The 15075-nt window shown below is 36.2% G+C and overlaps 1 protein-coding gene across 3 annotated transcripts in view; it reads right to left on the reverse strand.

The window, feature by feature from the left end:
• The window catches only part of DNAH6 (dynein axonemal heavy chain 6), a 254336-nt gene that overhangs the window by 186335 nt on the left and 52926 nt on the right, over positions 1-15075 (reverse strand). For all 3 annotated transcript variants that reach the window (XM_058683523.1, XM_058683522.1, XM_058683525.1), the window contains exons 5-10: positions 9130-9397; positions 6149-6283; positions 5939-6059; positions 4456-4573; positions 2785-2953; positions 466-582 (exon numbers count right to left, since the gene is read on the reverse strand). In XM_058683523.1, the coding sequence (XP_058539506.1) occupies positions 466-582; positions 2785-2953; positions 4456-4573; positions 5939-6059; positions 6149-6283; positions 9130-9397 (928 nt within the window). The remainder of the gene's footprint in view (positions 1-465; positions 583-2784; positions 2954-4455; positions 4574-5938; positions 6060-6148; positions 6284-9129; positions 9398-15075) is intronic.

A 15075-nucleotide genomic window follows, 5' to 3' on the forward strand; every position in this document is an offset into this window, starting at 1 on the left:
CGTGCGTGGCAGCCTGGAGAGACTTTGAAGCAGAGGATGAGCCCAGACTTCCGACCCATAGAAAGTTGAGAAAACACAAGGCTGTTGTTTTAAGCTGCCATATTTGTGGTAATTTGTTAAACAGCAATAGATAACTAAAATAAACTTTTCACAGATGTGGCACACCTAAAAATATTTCAAAAGTTGTCCTTACCACAGTCAATGCTAAATTTTGTATAGAATATGTTCTTTTGATGGTACACCCTACCAAGCCCCCAATCTGTCTCAACTTAAAGAAAACGTGCTAAACTTTTAGATCTTTTTTATGTAGACGTAATGCTGTGCATAGAACAATACTTTCTCATTTTCTTCTAATCACTTTGGAAAAGTGACAACAGCAATCCTGCCAATCATTTGACAGTGAAACAGTTGCTTCATTTTCCAAAAAGTTATGTATGCATGGATGCTATCTGAAGAAACACACACCAGGAAGTCTTCCAAAGAAGGCTCGAAGAGTAATGATTGGACTGTCAAAATCAGTTCTGTGAGAAACATAGGGATGAGAGACTCATCTTCTTCCTGCTTTTCCACCACAGAGGCCCCCTGAAATGAGCACATTTGCAGTGTTAAAAAGATGCAAGAACCAAGGTGGAAGATTAAAACAAAAACAAAAACAAAAACAAAAACCTCTGTATTACAAGAGGCATGTAAACTGAAGCTTATACAATTAATTGATTTCATAATGTTGGCATGTCTTTCAGTGAATATTACCATAGAAATTAAAAAATTAAGGAAAACATTGAAAGACGATTCAACAGTGTAAAACTCTCCTTATAAAAACATTATCAACAAAATGGAAAGGCAAACAACAAGCTGGAAAAATATGTCAGTAGTGAACACAGAATATAGAAAGTTGATAATATTTAAATAGAAATATACTTGATATACTCAATAGAAATGTATACTAACAATATAACCATTGATACATAAATATATATTAAAATAGAAATGTACTTAAATAGAAAAATGGGCAAAGGGCATGATCTGACATTTTTTAAAAGGAATATACAAGTGATCAATCACTCTCCTCCTTGTTCTCGTACTCCTGATAGTTAACTCAGTAACAATATTTATTGAGCATTCACTGTGTGCCAGACAGTGCTAAGTATTCATGTACCTACACCAACCATATGAAGCAGATATCATTATTACCCCCATGAGAAAAATAGGATCTGAAGAAGGTAAGACATTTCATCCAGGACATACTGGTTATTAAGTGCCAGACCTATGCTCTTATCCCTGCACTGGGGTAACAATTAAAGAAATATAACAATTAAAAGCAGTGATATACTACTTTACATCCATCGTATTGGCCAAAATGAAAATGAATGATAATATCTAGTGTGCCTGTGGCTCATTGTCAAACATTGCTGGGAAGGTTATAAATTAACACAAAACCTTCTGGCAAGTTAATCCATCAGTATCAAAAGCCTTAACAAGTAAGCATATTTGTGACCCAACAATTCCACATCTAGGAGTTTCTTCTAAGGGGAAAAATCGGATGTGTGAAAAATGTATGGACAAGGATGTTCTTTGCAGTATTATTTGGAATAATGAGAAAGTGATCAACAATAGAAAATTATTTAGAAGATGTACAGTAGGTACATTTTTGTGTGAGAATATTATATGGAAAAGTACATATTGACTCAGGAGATTTTTCACAATATATTGCTAGGTAGAAAAAGCATGTGATAAGGCAGCAAGTAAAGTATGATACCCTTCTTCCCACTGGAAATAGGTATCTTTGGAAAGCAGAGGATGCTTTCCTTTGTATATTTCTGTGTTCTTCCCATTTTTTTCACTTAGCATATATTACTTTTATAATTAGAACAATAAATGTTACTTTCAAAATATAAAGATATTTAGAAAAAGGAGGAATTGAGATTAGGGGAGGAGAGAAAGTAATAAAAAAAGAATATGCAACTAAAATTCAATGTTTGGAGAAAAGGGAAACTATGGCAAAGAACATCCAGCCTTGAAATTTCATAACTGGGTTTCCTGGCGGGGGGGGGTTGGGGGGAGTTGACAAGTGCAGGTAGGAAGACTGATGAAACTAGGTACGCATGTTTTGTTATGTTTTAGATATCTAGCATGGAGCTACTATCTGGGATGGAGCTGGGGGAAAGCTTATTGAGAAACATGGATATTAGATGATATGATTTCTCTCTCAGCCACCAGAAAAGTTGTAGCACTTCATCTCAAACATCTCAAATTAATCTGTGTCTCTAAGATCAACATCCTCCCAAGAGGCTATCTACTCAAAGCGCAAAGACTTGCTTCCATGATTTGCTTCTTCTCACCTCTAAACCATTGCTTACCTCTTTCATTTATACCACCTTCCCTGCTTCTGTCTGCCAGCTCATGCCCACAATGACCCCCAACCTGTAAGCTTTATTAAAGGGGGCAAGCATCCTCTCTATGATTTTCATCACTATACACCCAACACCCAGCATAGGGATTAGTACGTAGTAGGTACTTAAGAAATATTTGTCCAATGTACACCTGAATAGCCTATAGCAAATTTCTATGAGACAGACATCTGGCACAATGGATGCTTTCTCTTACTTGTTCATACAGTGATTTTCATTTTGCCATTTCAAGTGCATATGGTAAGCTCTTATTATCCTGTGAAATCTCCTAAGCATTCCTGCTACTTCCAGTACACAGAAAATAGCATAATATGCATAGTAAGCACTCCTCAATAAATGCTGACCTGTGAATTTTCTTAATTTTGTCTAAATATACCTTTTTATCAGTGACGTCAGGCTTCTCTTCAGTAATCCATTTTTGAATGACATCTGCTGAAGGTGTTCGTTTTAGCTTGTCAGTGAGATAATTCAAAAGAGAGTTAACAGAATTTACTGTTAGGATGTGCATTGTGTTCTCAATTAGATAGTCATTTAGACGGATAAAGCTTGAAAAGAAAAAAAATACAGCTTCAGTTTTCTATATTCACTACTATTTTTGAAAGTGACAGTAAACCAAATATTCACACTTAAAAAATCATAATTTCTCTTTGAATTTCCATTTATGTTATAATAACAAAGACTTATTGTCCAGAAGAGTTCTTCTTGGACATTCTTCATTTTAAAACACAAATATATTCAAATATATAGCATTAATTTAGCTGAGTGTTCTAACTATTCAAAAGGATATTTAATGAGCAATACAGTTGGTATGGAAAACACACCTACCTCAGCTAGCCAAAAGGGCCATAAGATTTTTGAAAGATGCTTTAAACAAGAAATCAGAAAATATACAACATCTGTGACATTCTAATGGTAAAATTGTGAAACTTTTGCTATTGAATAAATGTTGTTTGACAGCAACTGCTAACCCAGAGATGCAGATTTTTATTTTCTTACTTAGGCATTTAAAATAAATGTTCATTCTACTGAAGTGAAGCCCCAAGTGGCCTCTGTTACCTGTGTTATGATGGTGGCCTCAGGGACTGCTTCATTTACTTCTGTTGTGACACAGACAGTGCTGTCATGTTATTTCATATATAAACTAGTACACAGTTAAGGTTTATTAAACAGATAGCTGTCAAACTTGGACTAAGTTAGTGGGCACTGAATAACAATAACTGTTCTATAATGCCACACAAAATTTTTCAGATAATGTTTGGGGATTTTGTTTGCAAGTTATTTGTAAATGTTTTTAAATTTTTATTTATTTTTGAGAGAGAGAGAGAGAGAGCCTAAGCAGGGGAGGGGCAGAGAGAGGGAGACACAGAATGTGAAGTAGGCTCCAGGCTCTGGGCTGTAAGCACAGAGCTCGACACGGGGCTCAAACTCACAGACAGTGAGATCATGACCTGAGCCAAAGTCGGACATTTAACTGAGTCACTTGCCTTGTTTGCAAGTTATTTGTAACGATGAGGTTTTAGAATGATGTGAAATCCAAACTCTGGAACAATGTCATGATCTGGCTGAGGCCCTAGAAGGAAGACTTTCCACCCTGGTCTCCCAGATGCAAAACCCACCACAGGGAGAGGGTGGAATTTTGTGTGTCAATGCAAAGAACTCCCTGTAGTCTCTAGTGACCAAACAGATGTAGTGGGCTCTCTGGGTCCCCTGGAGGATGCCCACAAATCTCTATGTACCTGACTTCTCCTTACCACAGCCTACTTCATGCTCCAAGCTGGGCTCAAAGGAAACAAAGCTTTAGAGATCAAAGAGAAGCACTTGGCCTTGGGCATGTCTTCCACCCTCCACCAGCTTGCCATTCCTGTGGTTGCTTTGCTGAGTGAAAGTCAGATGGGTGAGCTTCTGGGCATGCATTCAGGTTACCATATCCCCCTAATCCCTCACCACTATTAGTGAATCCTGTGATGAAGGCTTTAATTTTTAATGAAATTTGAGAAGGGTGGATGCTCTAATATTTCTTGAAAGAAAAAAAAGAATAATAATTTACCATGTTAGCCTCATGCAGTGATGCCTTTTGCTGGCCTGCTCTGTGTATGTCATTTTCTCAGAGTCTGAATAAGCAGGCAACTCAGTGAGACCTCCACCATCTGGCATTTTACAATAATCTAAGAACAACAGAAGACACAACAACAGGAATTCTTGTGTAAAAATTCCATTTCTTTCAATATGGATTAAAAAATAAGTAAAATTTTTTATATAGCTGAATAACATTCCATTGTGTGTGTGTGTGTGTGTGTGTGTGTGTGTGTGTATATCAAAAGTACATACATACATACGTATATACACACCACATCTTCATTATCCATTCATCTATCGATGGACACTTGGGCTGCTTTCAAAATTTGGCTATTATAAATAATGTGGCAATAAACATAGGGGTGCATATATTCATTTGAATTAGTGTTTTCACATTCTTTGGGTAAATACCCAGTAGTGCAATTACTGGATTGTAGGGTAATTCTATTTTTAATTTTTTGAGGAAACTCCATACTGTTTGCCACTGTGGCAAAATGCATCAGTTTGCATTCCCACCAAACAGTGCACAAGGGTTCCTCTTTCTCCACATCTTCACCAATACTTCTTGTTTCTTGAGTTTTTGATTTCAGCCATTCTGACAGGTGTGAGATGATAATCTCATTTTGTTTTTGATCTGCATTTCCCTGATGATGATGCTGAGTGAAATAAATCAGTCAGAGAAAGACAAATATGAAATGATTTCACTCATTTGTAGAATTTAAGAAATAAAACAAATGAAAGGGAAAAAAAGAGACCAAAAATAGATTCTTAAATATAGAGAACAGGTGGTTACCAGAAGGGGTTGAGTGGAGGGATGGGGGAAATAGGTGAAGGAGATTAAGAGTACATTTATCATGATGAACACTGAGTAATGTACAGAATCGCTGAATCACTATATTGTACACCTGAAACTGATATACCACTGTATGTTAATTATATTGGAATTAAAATTTTTAAACAGATAGGTAAAATTCAAAAATAACAAAATGCTTGGTTAATGAGATATTTCAAACTCTAGAAAATAGCCCAGTTATCCAAAAGAATTCCACATCAAAGGATTTTGACTCAGTGAAAGACTGCAGACAGTTCATTAACATTCCCCGTAATAGGGTTTGATCTGTGTACCATGCTACCTCTTTCCCAGGAACAGCTTTATCCTCCTTTTCCATCTGAATTTTAGTTATCCTTTACAGTTCATGTCAACTGGAGCCAACCTGAGATCCATCCAGTTGCTTAATTTTGACAAACTTATTGTCTGTTCTGGTAGACTTGACATAACTTTAAGCAAAGAGTCCCTGATTCCACCATAAAGTGCTTATGAAATAAAGGTTCTGTGACTAGTATCCTGACAAATAGGATCATTATTTGAACTTATGAAAAGTAGAATAAAAAAGAGTTAATTTTTTAGAAAGACATGACTTCTGATCTATCAAAGTTTTTTTTCCCCTTCATACCCTCAACAGGTTTATGATGACAGTCATCAGGAATAAATCCTGCGGCATGCAGAGCAATTCGACAAGCCTTCCTGACCACGACTTTTGCTTCATTTCGAAATTCTTCTAGGCGCATTGTCACCTAGACATTGATGAATATGTATAATTAGCAATAGCAAAGTAGCAACAATAGAAAAAAAAATCTCAAAACCATAGACAAAAATTCCTTACCTCTTCTAACCATATGATTTGTGTGGCCTTAAATTCTTGCAGGGTATAAGTATGACATTTTTCAATATAACAAAGTCTGATAAAACTCAAGTTATAGCATAATTCATTTATTTTAAGAAGAGCCGGTCGCAAATGCTGAATGAAAATAAAAATTATCATTGTTTAGTTAAAAAAAAAACCCTGTCTTTTAAAAGAATAAAAATATTTGGAAAGCAAGAATGGTTATTAAGGAAAATAATAGGTCTATATGTTAACTCTAGCTACAACTCCAAAGTGCATACATTAAACAGGAACACATCTGAAATTTTTTCTAAAAGCATTCTTTGAATTATCAGACTTAATTTGTTTGAATGTCTATCTTTTTATCTTGAATATGTGTCTTTTAGCTAAGAAATTGAGGGTAAGTAATAGAGGACTGGGAAATATCTTAAATTTCACTATGTATGATGAATGGCTACTAAAAGATTCATTGTGTTATCTTAAGGACTTTACAATGCCCAGTCACCATGGTAATGGAGAGGCCCATTTGCTGATCTAAGAGGCTTTGACATAAAATCCCAAGACAACTTTGAATTAAAAATTTTTTTAAGTTAAAATTTTTAACTTTAAATTTAACAAGTTGCTGAAAAAGAAAACTCAGTCACTATTAAGAACCTATTTCTTTGTGGACTGGAACAATGAATGGAAGTAGATGGATGGATAAATAAAATACATATATCCATACAACAGTGTATTATTTGCCAATAAAAAGAAATGCTATGCTATAACATAGATGAATGCTGAAAACATTAAGCTAAGTGAAAAAAGCCAGCCATAAGGAACCACATATCACATGGTTCCATTTACATGAAATGTACAGAATAGGCAATCCAACAGAGACAAAAAGTGGTTTAGTGGCTGCCTAGAGCCAGGGAGGGTGTTGGGGGGAGATGGGGAGAAATATAGAATGACCACTAATGGGTAATAGGGTTTTTTTAAAAAAATTTATTCATTTATTTTGAGAGAGTGAGAGAGAGAGAGAGACAGCAGACAAGGGGCAGAGAGAGAGGGAGAGAGAGAGACAGAGAGAGAGAGGGAATCCCAAGCAGGCTCTGCACCATCAGTGTGGAGCCTGATGCAGGGCTTGAACTCACAAACTGTGAGATCATGACCTGAGCTGAAACCAAGAGCTGGATGCTTAACCGAATGAGCCACCCAGGTACCCAAACAAGGTTTCTTTTTGGAGTGATGAAAATGTTCTAAAATTGACTGTGGTGATGGTTAATCAATTCTGTGAATGTAATAAAACCACCAAATGGTATACCTTAAATGGGTGAATTGTACAGTACGTTAATTATATTTCAATAAAGTTGTTAAGAGGAAACGTAGGCACAGGTGCCAATAAGGTTTGTTACAAAAAAATATCATGAAAAGAAATATTTCAGATATTTTCAATATATTCTCCACATTGATCCTTTCAACCTAGTCTAGGCAAATCAGTCCTCCTAATTAACTAATTGTAAATGTAAGAGTAGTGATAAGCATTGCATAATTATAGTATGTAATAGACATTTAAACCAACACAATGGGTCTGTTATTTAGGTCAATCTAAGCTTAAATGGATGAGAACTTTCTAGTCTGCCAGGGCTACATTTAAAAGAAGATATTATCAAGGTCAAAGCACTATTGGTATGAATGGTAGGCAGATAGGACAACTGTCAGCACATAAGAGAACAAGCCTTAAGGATCAATCGAGGTGATCTTAGAGACGAATACAGGAAGAACTATTTTATATACTTAGTAACAAACTTATGAAATGTATAGTGCCCAGGACATGGCAAAAGATAAAAGGTGGTAAAAAGATAATAAAATAGGTTCAAACGATTGATGGATACTTAATGAAATTAGAGGTCTAGGAGTTGAGCTTACTATCAAGAAGGACTAGAATATTTTCTACAACCCAGAATGCTTGATGAGATGGATGACCTGAAATAGCACATTTCATACATTTGTTTTGCACTAATACCTATGTTAACCCTAGTCTTTTAATGTTCCTTTGTGTAACTGACATCTTGATAATGATCTTTCAGATCACCATATGAAAGTGAAGGAAATGAGCAGTAAAAAAGCAAACTTGAGGCTTCTGATTTGAGAGGATGATGACTCAGTGTCATAGAAATAGACAGCTGAGGACCCTGACGGTAACGGTGATTCCAGTTTATTCCCAAGGGCCAAATAGAAAACTTTATTTTTTAATTTTTTTAATGTTATTTATTTTTGAGAGAGAGAGAGACAGAGACAGAGCGTGAGTGGGGGACGGGCAGAGAGGGAGACAGAGGACAGGCTACGCACTGTCAACATAGAGCCTGACACAGGGTTCAAATCCACAAACTCTGCGATCATGACCTGGACGGGCACTCCACAAGTAGAAAACTTCTAATGCAAGTTGAAATTCAGTGAATGGGTAGAGATTTTAAATATGGCCACATACTCTTTAACAGTTCTTTTCCCATGATTACCCCATTCTGCAAAGTAAAGATTAAAAATTTCCCTAGGGTCTGAATCCATGGTGGAGGAAAGTATATGTATGATACCTTGGGAAGCACTGGCCCATGAAAACAGGTCCCCCAATTATTTTGGACCATAAAGTCCAGAGTGACTCAAAGATAAGAGGAGGTAATAAGGGTTGCCAGCCCACTCTGCTCAAGAGGATATACCATTTTCCTGATCAGTAACAAAGGGGGCCATGAATCCAAACCTCTGAGGCTGCTTCTAACTGAAGGGGACCTGTGCAACTCTTTTCTTATACTTTTGCATTCTGCAACCCTAGTAAAAATGTAAAAACACTGCTAGACTGCCAGACTCTTAAATGACAAGACAGTATGAAAATTCTCTTAAAAAGATGAAATATTCTATTTCAAGGACAGTCTATACCAATACCTGTAATAGATTCACATTTTGTTTTTCTGTAATTCTTTTAAAATATAATTAAAAATACGTACAGGATTAACAATGAACAAATTTTTTTGTAGAGATTGTCGACAACCACTGATTTTCTTGGAACGGACATTCTTCTTCCACACATTAAAAGCCTTCCATTTCCGGAAAAGTGCAAATATGGGAATCTTAGTGAGTTCTCTGTGATATAGATACTCCTGTTCCCATCGATCAATTTCGATATACTCAATGTCCTCATTATAAATGTGTGTTACGGCTTTTTTGCTAATAGTATAGTAGTCATTTTTATTGATGTTCTCATAACTTACAACTCTATGAACAAATAAAATTGAGGCAAATAAATAAAGTATTCAATACAAAGTCAAGCAATTGCATTGATTTTTTTCTAAAGAGATAAAACATTTCTGAAAAAACATATTATTTAAAATTGTTAAAAATTCTAACAAACTATTTTTAGATTGAATAAATTACTTAAGAAAAGAAAGAGGAGCTCCTGTTTAAAAAATAGTTGTACTTATTTTAGGTCTTAAAGATTTCACAACCTTGGTAATATGCTTGATAATTTCAGTTACATGATCTTTACAAAAACAACTCCATAACAGATATTTAAAACATAATAGCTCTGTATGAAAGTTACCTGAAAATAAGTTTTTATTATTAGCTGTTTAGAAACTATTCAATAATAATGTAAAAGAGTTTTATACTACTCAGTATTGAAAGAATGGTGAGAAAGATCAAAGTAAGAAAAGATGAATTAAATAAGATTCAAATCAAGACCCAGATTAAGCTGAAAAAATATGCCCAGTTCATCACAGAACAAAATAGTTATTACTGAGAACCTATTTATTTCAAGATATGCCCCTTTCAACTGTCATCAAGGGCATTCTTCACCCTTATGCTTAACAGGAAACAGATCAAATAAGGAAGAAAAGCAAGTGAGATAAAGACAGGAGTAAGGACAGAAGGAAGCAAAGTAATGAGAATAGAAAAGGCTGATTCTCTAAAGTTTCTTAAAACAAGAACTTGCCTGTAGGCACAAAGTTTTTTGTTTTTGTTTTTTTGGTAATTTTAGCCGTAACATTGAAATACTGGATGTAACTTAAATATCCAATAACACAACAATTGTGAAACATATTGTGATATAGCAAGTTATTAGAATATGTCTTAAAATTTAGGAAGATAAAATTTATAAATATTCTACAGTACTCTAGAATATTAAGATAAGGAATAGCTGCAAAATAAAACTGCAAATTTTTTTTGTGTTAAAACTATGCAAAAATTATATGTACTGACAAAGACTAGATAGGAACACTCCAGTGAAAATCAACTGTTTCTCTTGTCTACGTTCTCCCCTGATCCTTAGCTCTGCATTCTGAACCTGGAGTTCATGGCTCTTTAGCATAGCCTTCAGTTCGTCTGTGAAATCCCTGAAATTGTTGTCTGTATACAAATTGATGTACATATTTATAACTCTTAAAGAAATTGGAATAAAATTCTCTTATGTTGTGGGTCTGTTAATCAAAAAACTAAAAGCCATTGGAATAATTTCTATTTATGTTTAATTAAACTGAGCTTGAAAAATCTTTTTAAAATTAGGGCATTTAGGACCAGAATGGGGAAAAAAACAAACAAAAAACAAAACCACCAAAACCCCAAGCCAAGACCTGATCACAGGAGCACACAAGGGCGGTCTGGAGCTGATGGTGGGGAGCTGATGGAGAGGAGTCTGAAGGTCACTCTCCTACTTCAGTGCCACAACAGAAAATGTCAACCTGTTCAGCTTTTACCTAATTCCACTATCTGTTTGCCTGTGTTCTAATTAAAACTTCACACCAGAACTGTCTGGGAAAATGCCAGGTATTACATGTTGCTATTGAGGTGTATGAAAAACATGTTTTTTCCCCTTTTTTATTTGTTGAAAGCTGAAGATATAATTAGGACATTCTTGGGGTTATTCTCTCCAAAATGTGAAATTTTAACTTGTTCTGAAACTATAATTAACTTCAGATGTTTCAATAATATCAGCCATCAAACCAACCTAAAGACAAGAACAAGCAGCTCACTATGGCCTTTGTGTATGTCTGGAAAACTTGCTCTCATTGGTCTATCTGTTTCTAAAGACCCTTCTAGAAGGTGGCAGGTGTGGTCCATGATGTTGAATTCTAACTTATTGGTGCTCGGTGCCACTTAGAAATCTTTTTTATTTGCAGTTTACTATTTAAGATCTTCATTCTCAATCCCCTAAACCTTTTCATCCTCTACACATTTCTACTCTGCATAGAACAAATGAACACACTAGTCTTTTTCAAAGACTGGATCACCAGCATCAAAATCATCTGGGCTGCTTATTAAGGATCCACATTTCTGGGTCCAACACAGAATCAGATTCCTTATGTATGAGACTCAAGATTCTAGTTTACCAAGCTCCCTGGATGATTCTGATACACAGTAATGTTTGTGAACCACTGAACTTTATTTGAAAGCAACCAACAAAAATGAGGTGGTCATAAAGTGAGCACTGTCTCACACCTTCACTTGAAAATCATCATACCTGTGTGCCTACGCTCCAGCTCCTGAGTGGATCTCAAATTTTCCTCCAGAGATGAAGAGGTTTCACCTCACTTTTTTCTTTTTTTTTTTTTAATTTTTTTTTTAACGTTTATTTATTTTTGAGACAGAGAGAGACAGAGCATGAATGGGGGAGGGTCAGAGAGAGAGGGAGACACAGAATCAGAAGCAGGCTCCAGGCTCTGAGCTGTCAGCACAGAGCCCGACGCGGGGCTCGAACTCATGGACCGTGAGATCATGACCTGAGCCGAAGTCAGACCCTTAACCGACCAAGCCACCCAGGCGCCCCTCACCTCACTTTTTTCTAACCCTCCTGGCTTTTAGCGACTTTTCCTCTGCATCTAAAAACGTGCAAAACTTCTCTTTAACTTGCAGAAAGTTTCCCTTTAGCTTGTAGAAAGCTTTTTCTCCACCTGCTGCCCATTTAACTTGAAATCCCGCATTGCCTTCTTTCTCTCAAACTTCCTTTATAATGGTGTGTATTGGTGGGCCATATCTCTCCCATCCATTCCTTTTGAAAGTTTCCAAAACCCGGTCTTGTTTCTCATAACTTTAACAAAATTATTCAATTAAAGATGAGCAGGGACTTCCTTCAAGCCCAATTCTCTTGGTAGATGGATGGGGCAGCAAGGTCAAGGAAACCTCTGCAAAACTAAGAGGGACTATCCACAGTTCTCTGTAATCCTATTCTCCGTAGACTTTCCAGTTCATAACTTGGTGTTACCTGTATGTGAAAACACACGGGTATCAGATGAAGGCAGGTGGAATTAGGCTCTTGTGGTATGATGGCCTGTTGTCTTTTTAATGAATATGTGTAAGCCAATATACAATTTCTCTTATTACAATTAGATTTCTTGGAGCTGTTCATGTTATTATGGAGAAGAAAAATACATTGGCCTATTTTTGATTTTTCTCTTAAAGCAGAAAGGCTTTTTTTGTTCGTTTGGTTTAGTTGTAAAGAAGAGGGAATTTATGATAAATTGGTTTGATTTCTCTTGTACACTGCTTTGGAACATCTCATTGTTTTAGTTGTCTAAGTAAAATGCCTCTGAACAAACAAAAAGACTTTCCAGCTCATTACTGAGGGGGGGTACCATCCAAATCTACTCCTTGAGCCTTTGTACTTCACTCCACACACTCTGCCTCAGACCGCTCATCTATCTCAGGAGCTGACCCACCACACCACACCTATGCTCATAATTGCCTACTCAGCCTTTCTTGGCATCCAGGATTCACCCTTAACTTCCGCTGCCTCTTGGATAGTTGCTTTGGATATTTCTTTCATCAAAGAAATTTCCTTTCGTTGAGGAAATAATACAAAAATTTACTTCAGGGTTTAAAACGAGAACTTCATTTGTTCAAGTGCTGTGCTCTAAAATTCCTACGTTGCTGATAAACAAAACGGCTTTATGATTCAATCAACTAAACAGGTGCTTGGATAGTTAACTAATTAGGATGAGATGAATACCTTGTGTAAAATTACATTTTACTCTGTTTTAATGGGGAAAAAATATCTGGAGTGTTTTCTTGCTGTTCAATGTAGAATCAGGGAGTCCTCTGTCAAACTATTTTACTGTAGAACCTATATCTATCCATCTGAAATTAAACTTAGGCTCCAAGGCTTCTATTAACTCCAAAAGGTTATGTCGTATTTGAGAGAATCATATGGCATATGAGAATTACACAGCCCTGTGGTAGGTCATAAATTGTCTTATTATTGTTTATTTAAGTTATAACTCATATTGTGCCTACTGGGGTTCTAAAAATGTTAATTTCTTTTCCTAGAATTCCTTGATTTTCCAAAACAATGATATCTCAGTGTGATTTGTTATTTAAAACAGCAGCTCTATCTGTTGTTACACAGATTGAAAATGCTTCTGATCATCTTGAAACCAGTCTAGTAAGACTAATAGTGCAGAAACGTGGTTTGTCTCCTGCTCAAGAACTTTAAATAGTCTCCTACTGTTTATATCATCAAATCCAAATTACTTTGCCAGGTGTTTGGCACTCTCCTCTTGTTTCATGTTAGTTCCTACTCTGTCCCACAAATTTCCCTTTTTAGTCAGGCTGACTTATCATATCTACCTTAGGCCATGTTTGAATGCATACAAATGTCTTTGTTCACCCTGTTCTCTCTTCCTATCTCCTTCAAGTTTCTGATTTCAACAAGCAAACAAGTAATTACCTGCTTTAAGGTAGTGGAGTATATTAGATAAGCTCATATGGCCCTATGCAAATCTAAGTTCTCTTATTATTTTCATAATTATACAGTTTTAATTGTTATAATCTGAGCATATTAATTGGGTGAAGGTAAGTAAGCAACTGCCTGGAAAGAAATTAGCTACTTCCTGTGTTCTGTAATTATAAACCTCAATTTGTTTGATGATGGTCAAGATCATGAATCTGTATGGGTTTAGACCTAACCTAAAGAGAAGAGAAATGACTTACTTTGTTTCTGGTTTGACTAAACAGAAAGGGTATAATATCTGATAAGGAACTCTTTTTCACCTAGAAAATTAAACAAAAGCATAACTAAGAAGAAACATCCAAATTTCTGTAATAAGAGAGTATTCTGGGGCCAGTAGTTCTCAGAGCAAGGTCCTTGGAACAGCAGCAATAAGCATCCCATGGGAATTGTAATTTCCCAGGCTACGTTCCCAACCCACTGAATCAGAAACTCCAGAGGTTTAAGCATCTGTTTTAACAAGTCCTCTAGGGCTTGCTTGAGAACCGCTGCTCAAAGTCCATGGGAGTGCAGCATTGAGTTAAATACTGGAATGATCTGGTGAGTTTTAAAGAAATACTATTGTTCAGGCTCACCACAAATCAATTAAATAATGTCTTGGAGTAGGGCCTGGGTGATTCTTATTAGTAGCCAAGTCTGAGAACCACTCTTCTAGGTTCTTCAAAAAAATTTTAATGTTTATTTATTTTTGAGAGAGAGAGAGAGCACAAGCAGGGGAGGGGCAGAGAGAGAGGGGACAGAGGATCAAAGCAGGCTACGCACTGACAGCAGATTAGCCTGATGCAGGTTTTGAACTATGAACCACAAGATCATGACCTGAGTCGAAGTCAGACGCTTAACCAATTGAGCCACCCAGGCACCCCTAGTTTCCTCAAATTTTTGTGTGAAATAAAATCATCACCCATTAAATTGTCACAGCCCCAGAATACTACCAGGGCATGTTTGTGCGTGTGTGTGTGTGTGTGTGTGTGTGTGTGTGTGTGTTTGAAGAGAGGGTAGGGAGAAAATATGAAGCTGAGCATTTTTTATTATTCCAAGTGCAAATATGAGGTGCCTTTAATGTTTCCATGTGCTGGCTGAAATTTGACTCATCAGATTTAAATTTCTTTATGGACTAGCCCAAGAAAATGGTCATTGTGTTAGGCAACTTGGCAAGGTTTCTGATAATGTGGCTTCA

Source organism: Neofelis nebulosa, chromosome 9 (assembly GCF_028018385.1).
Source record: "Neofelis nebulosa isolate mNeoNeb1 chromosome 9, mNeoNeb1.pri, whole genome shotgun sequence".
Taxonomy (NCBI): Eukaryota; Metazoa; Chordata; class Mammalia; order Carnivora; family Felidae; genus Neofelis; species Neofelis nebulosa.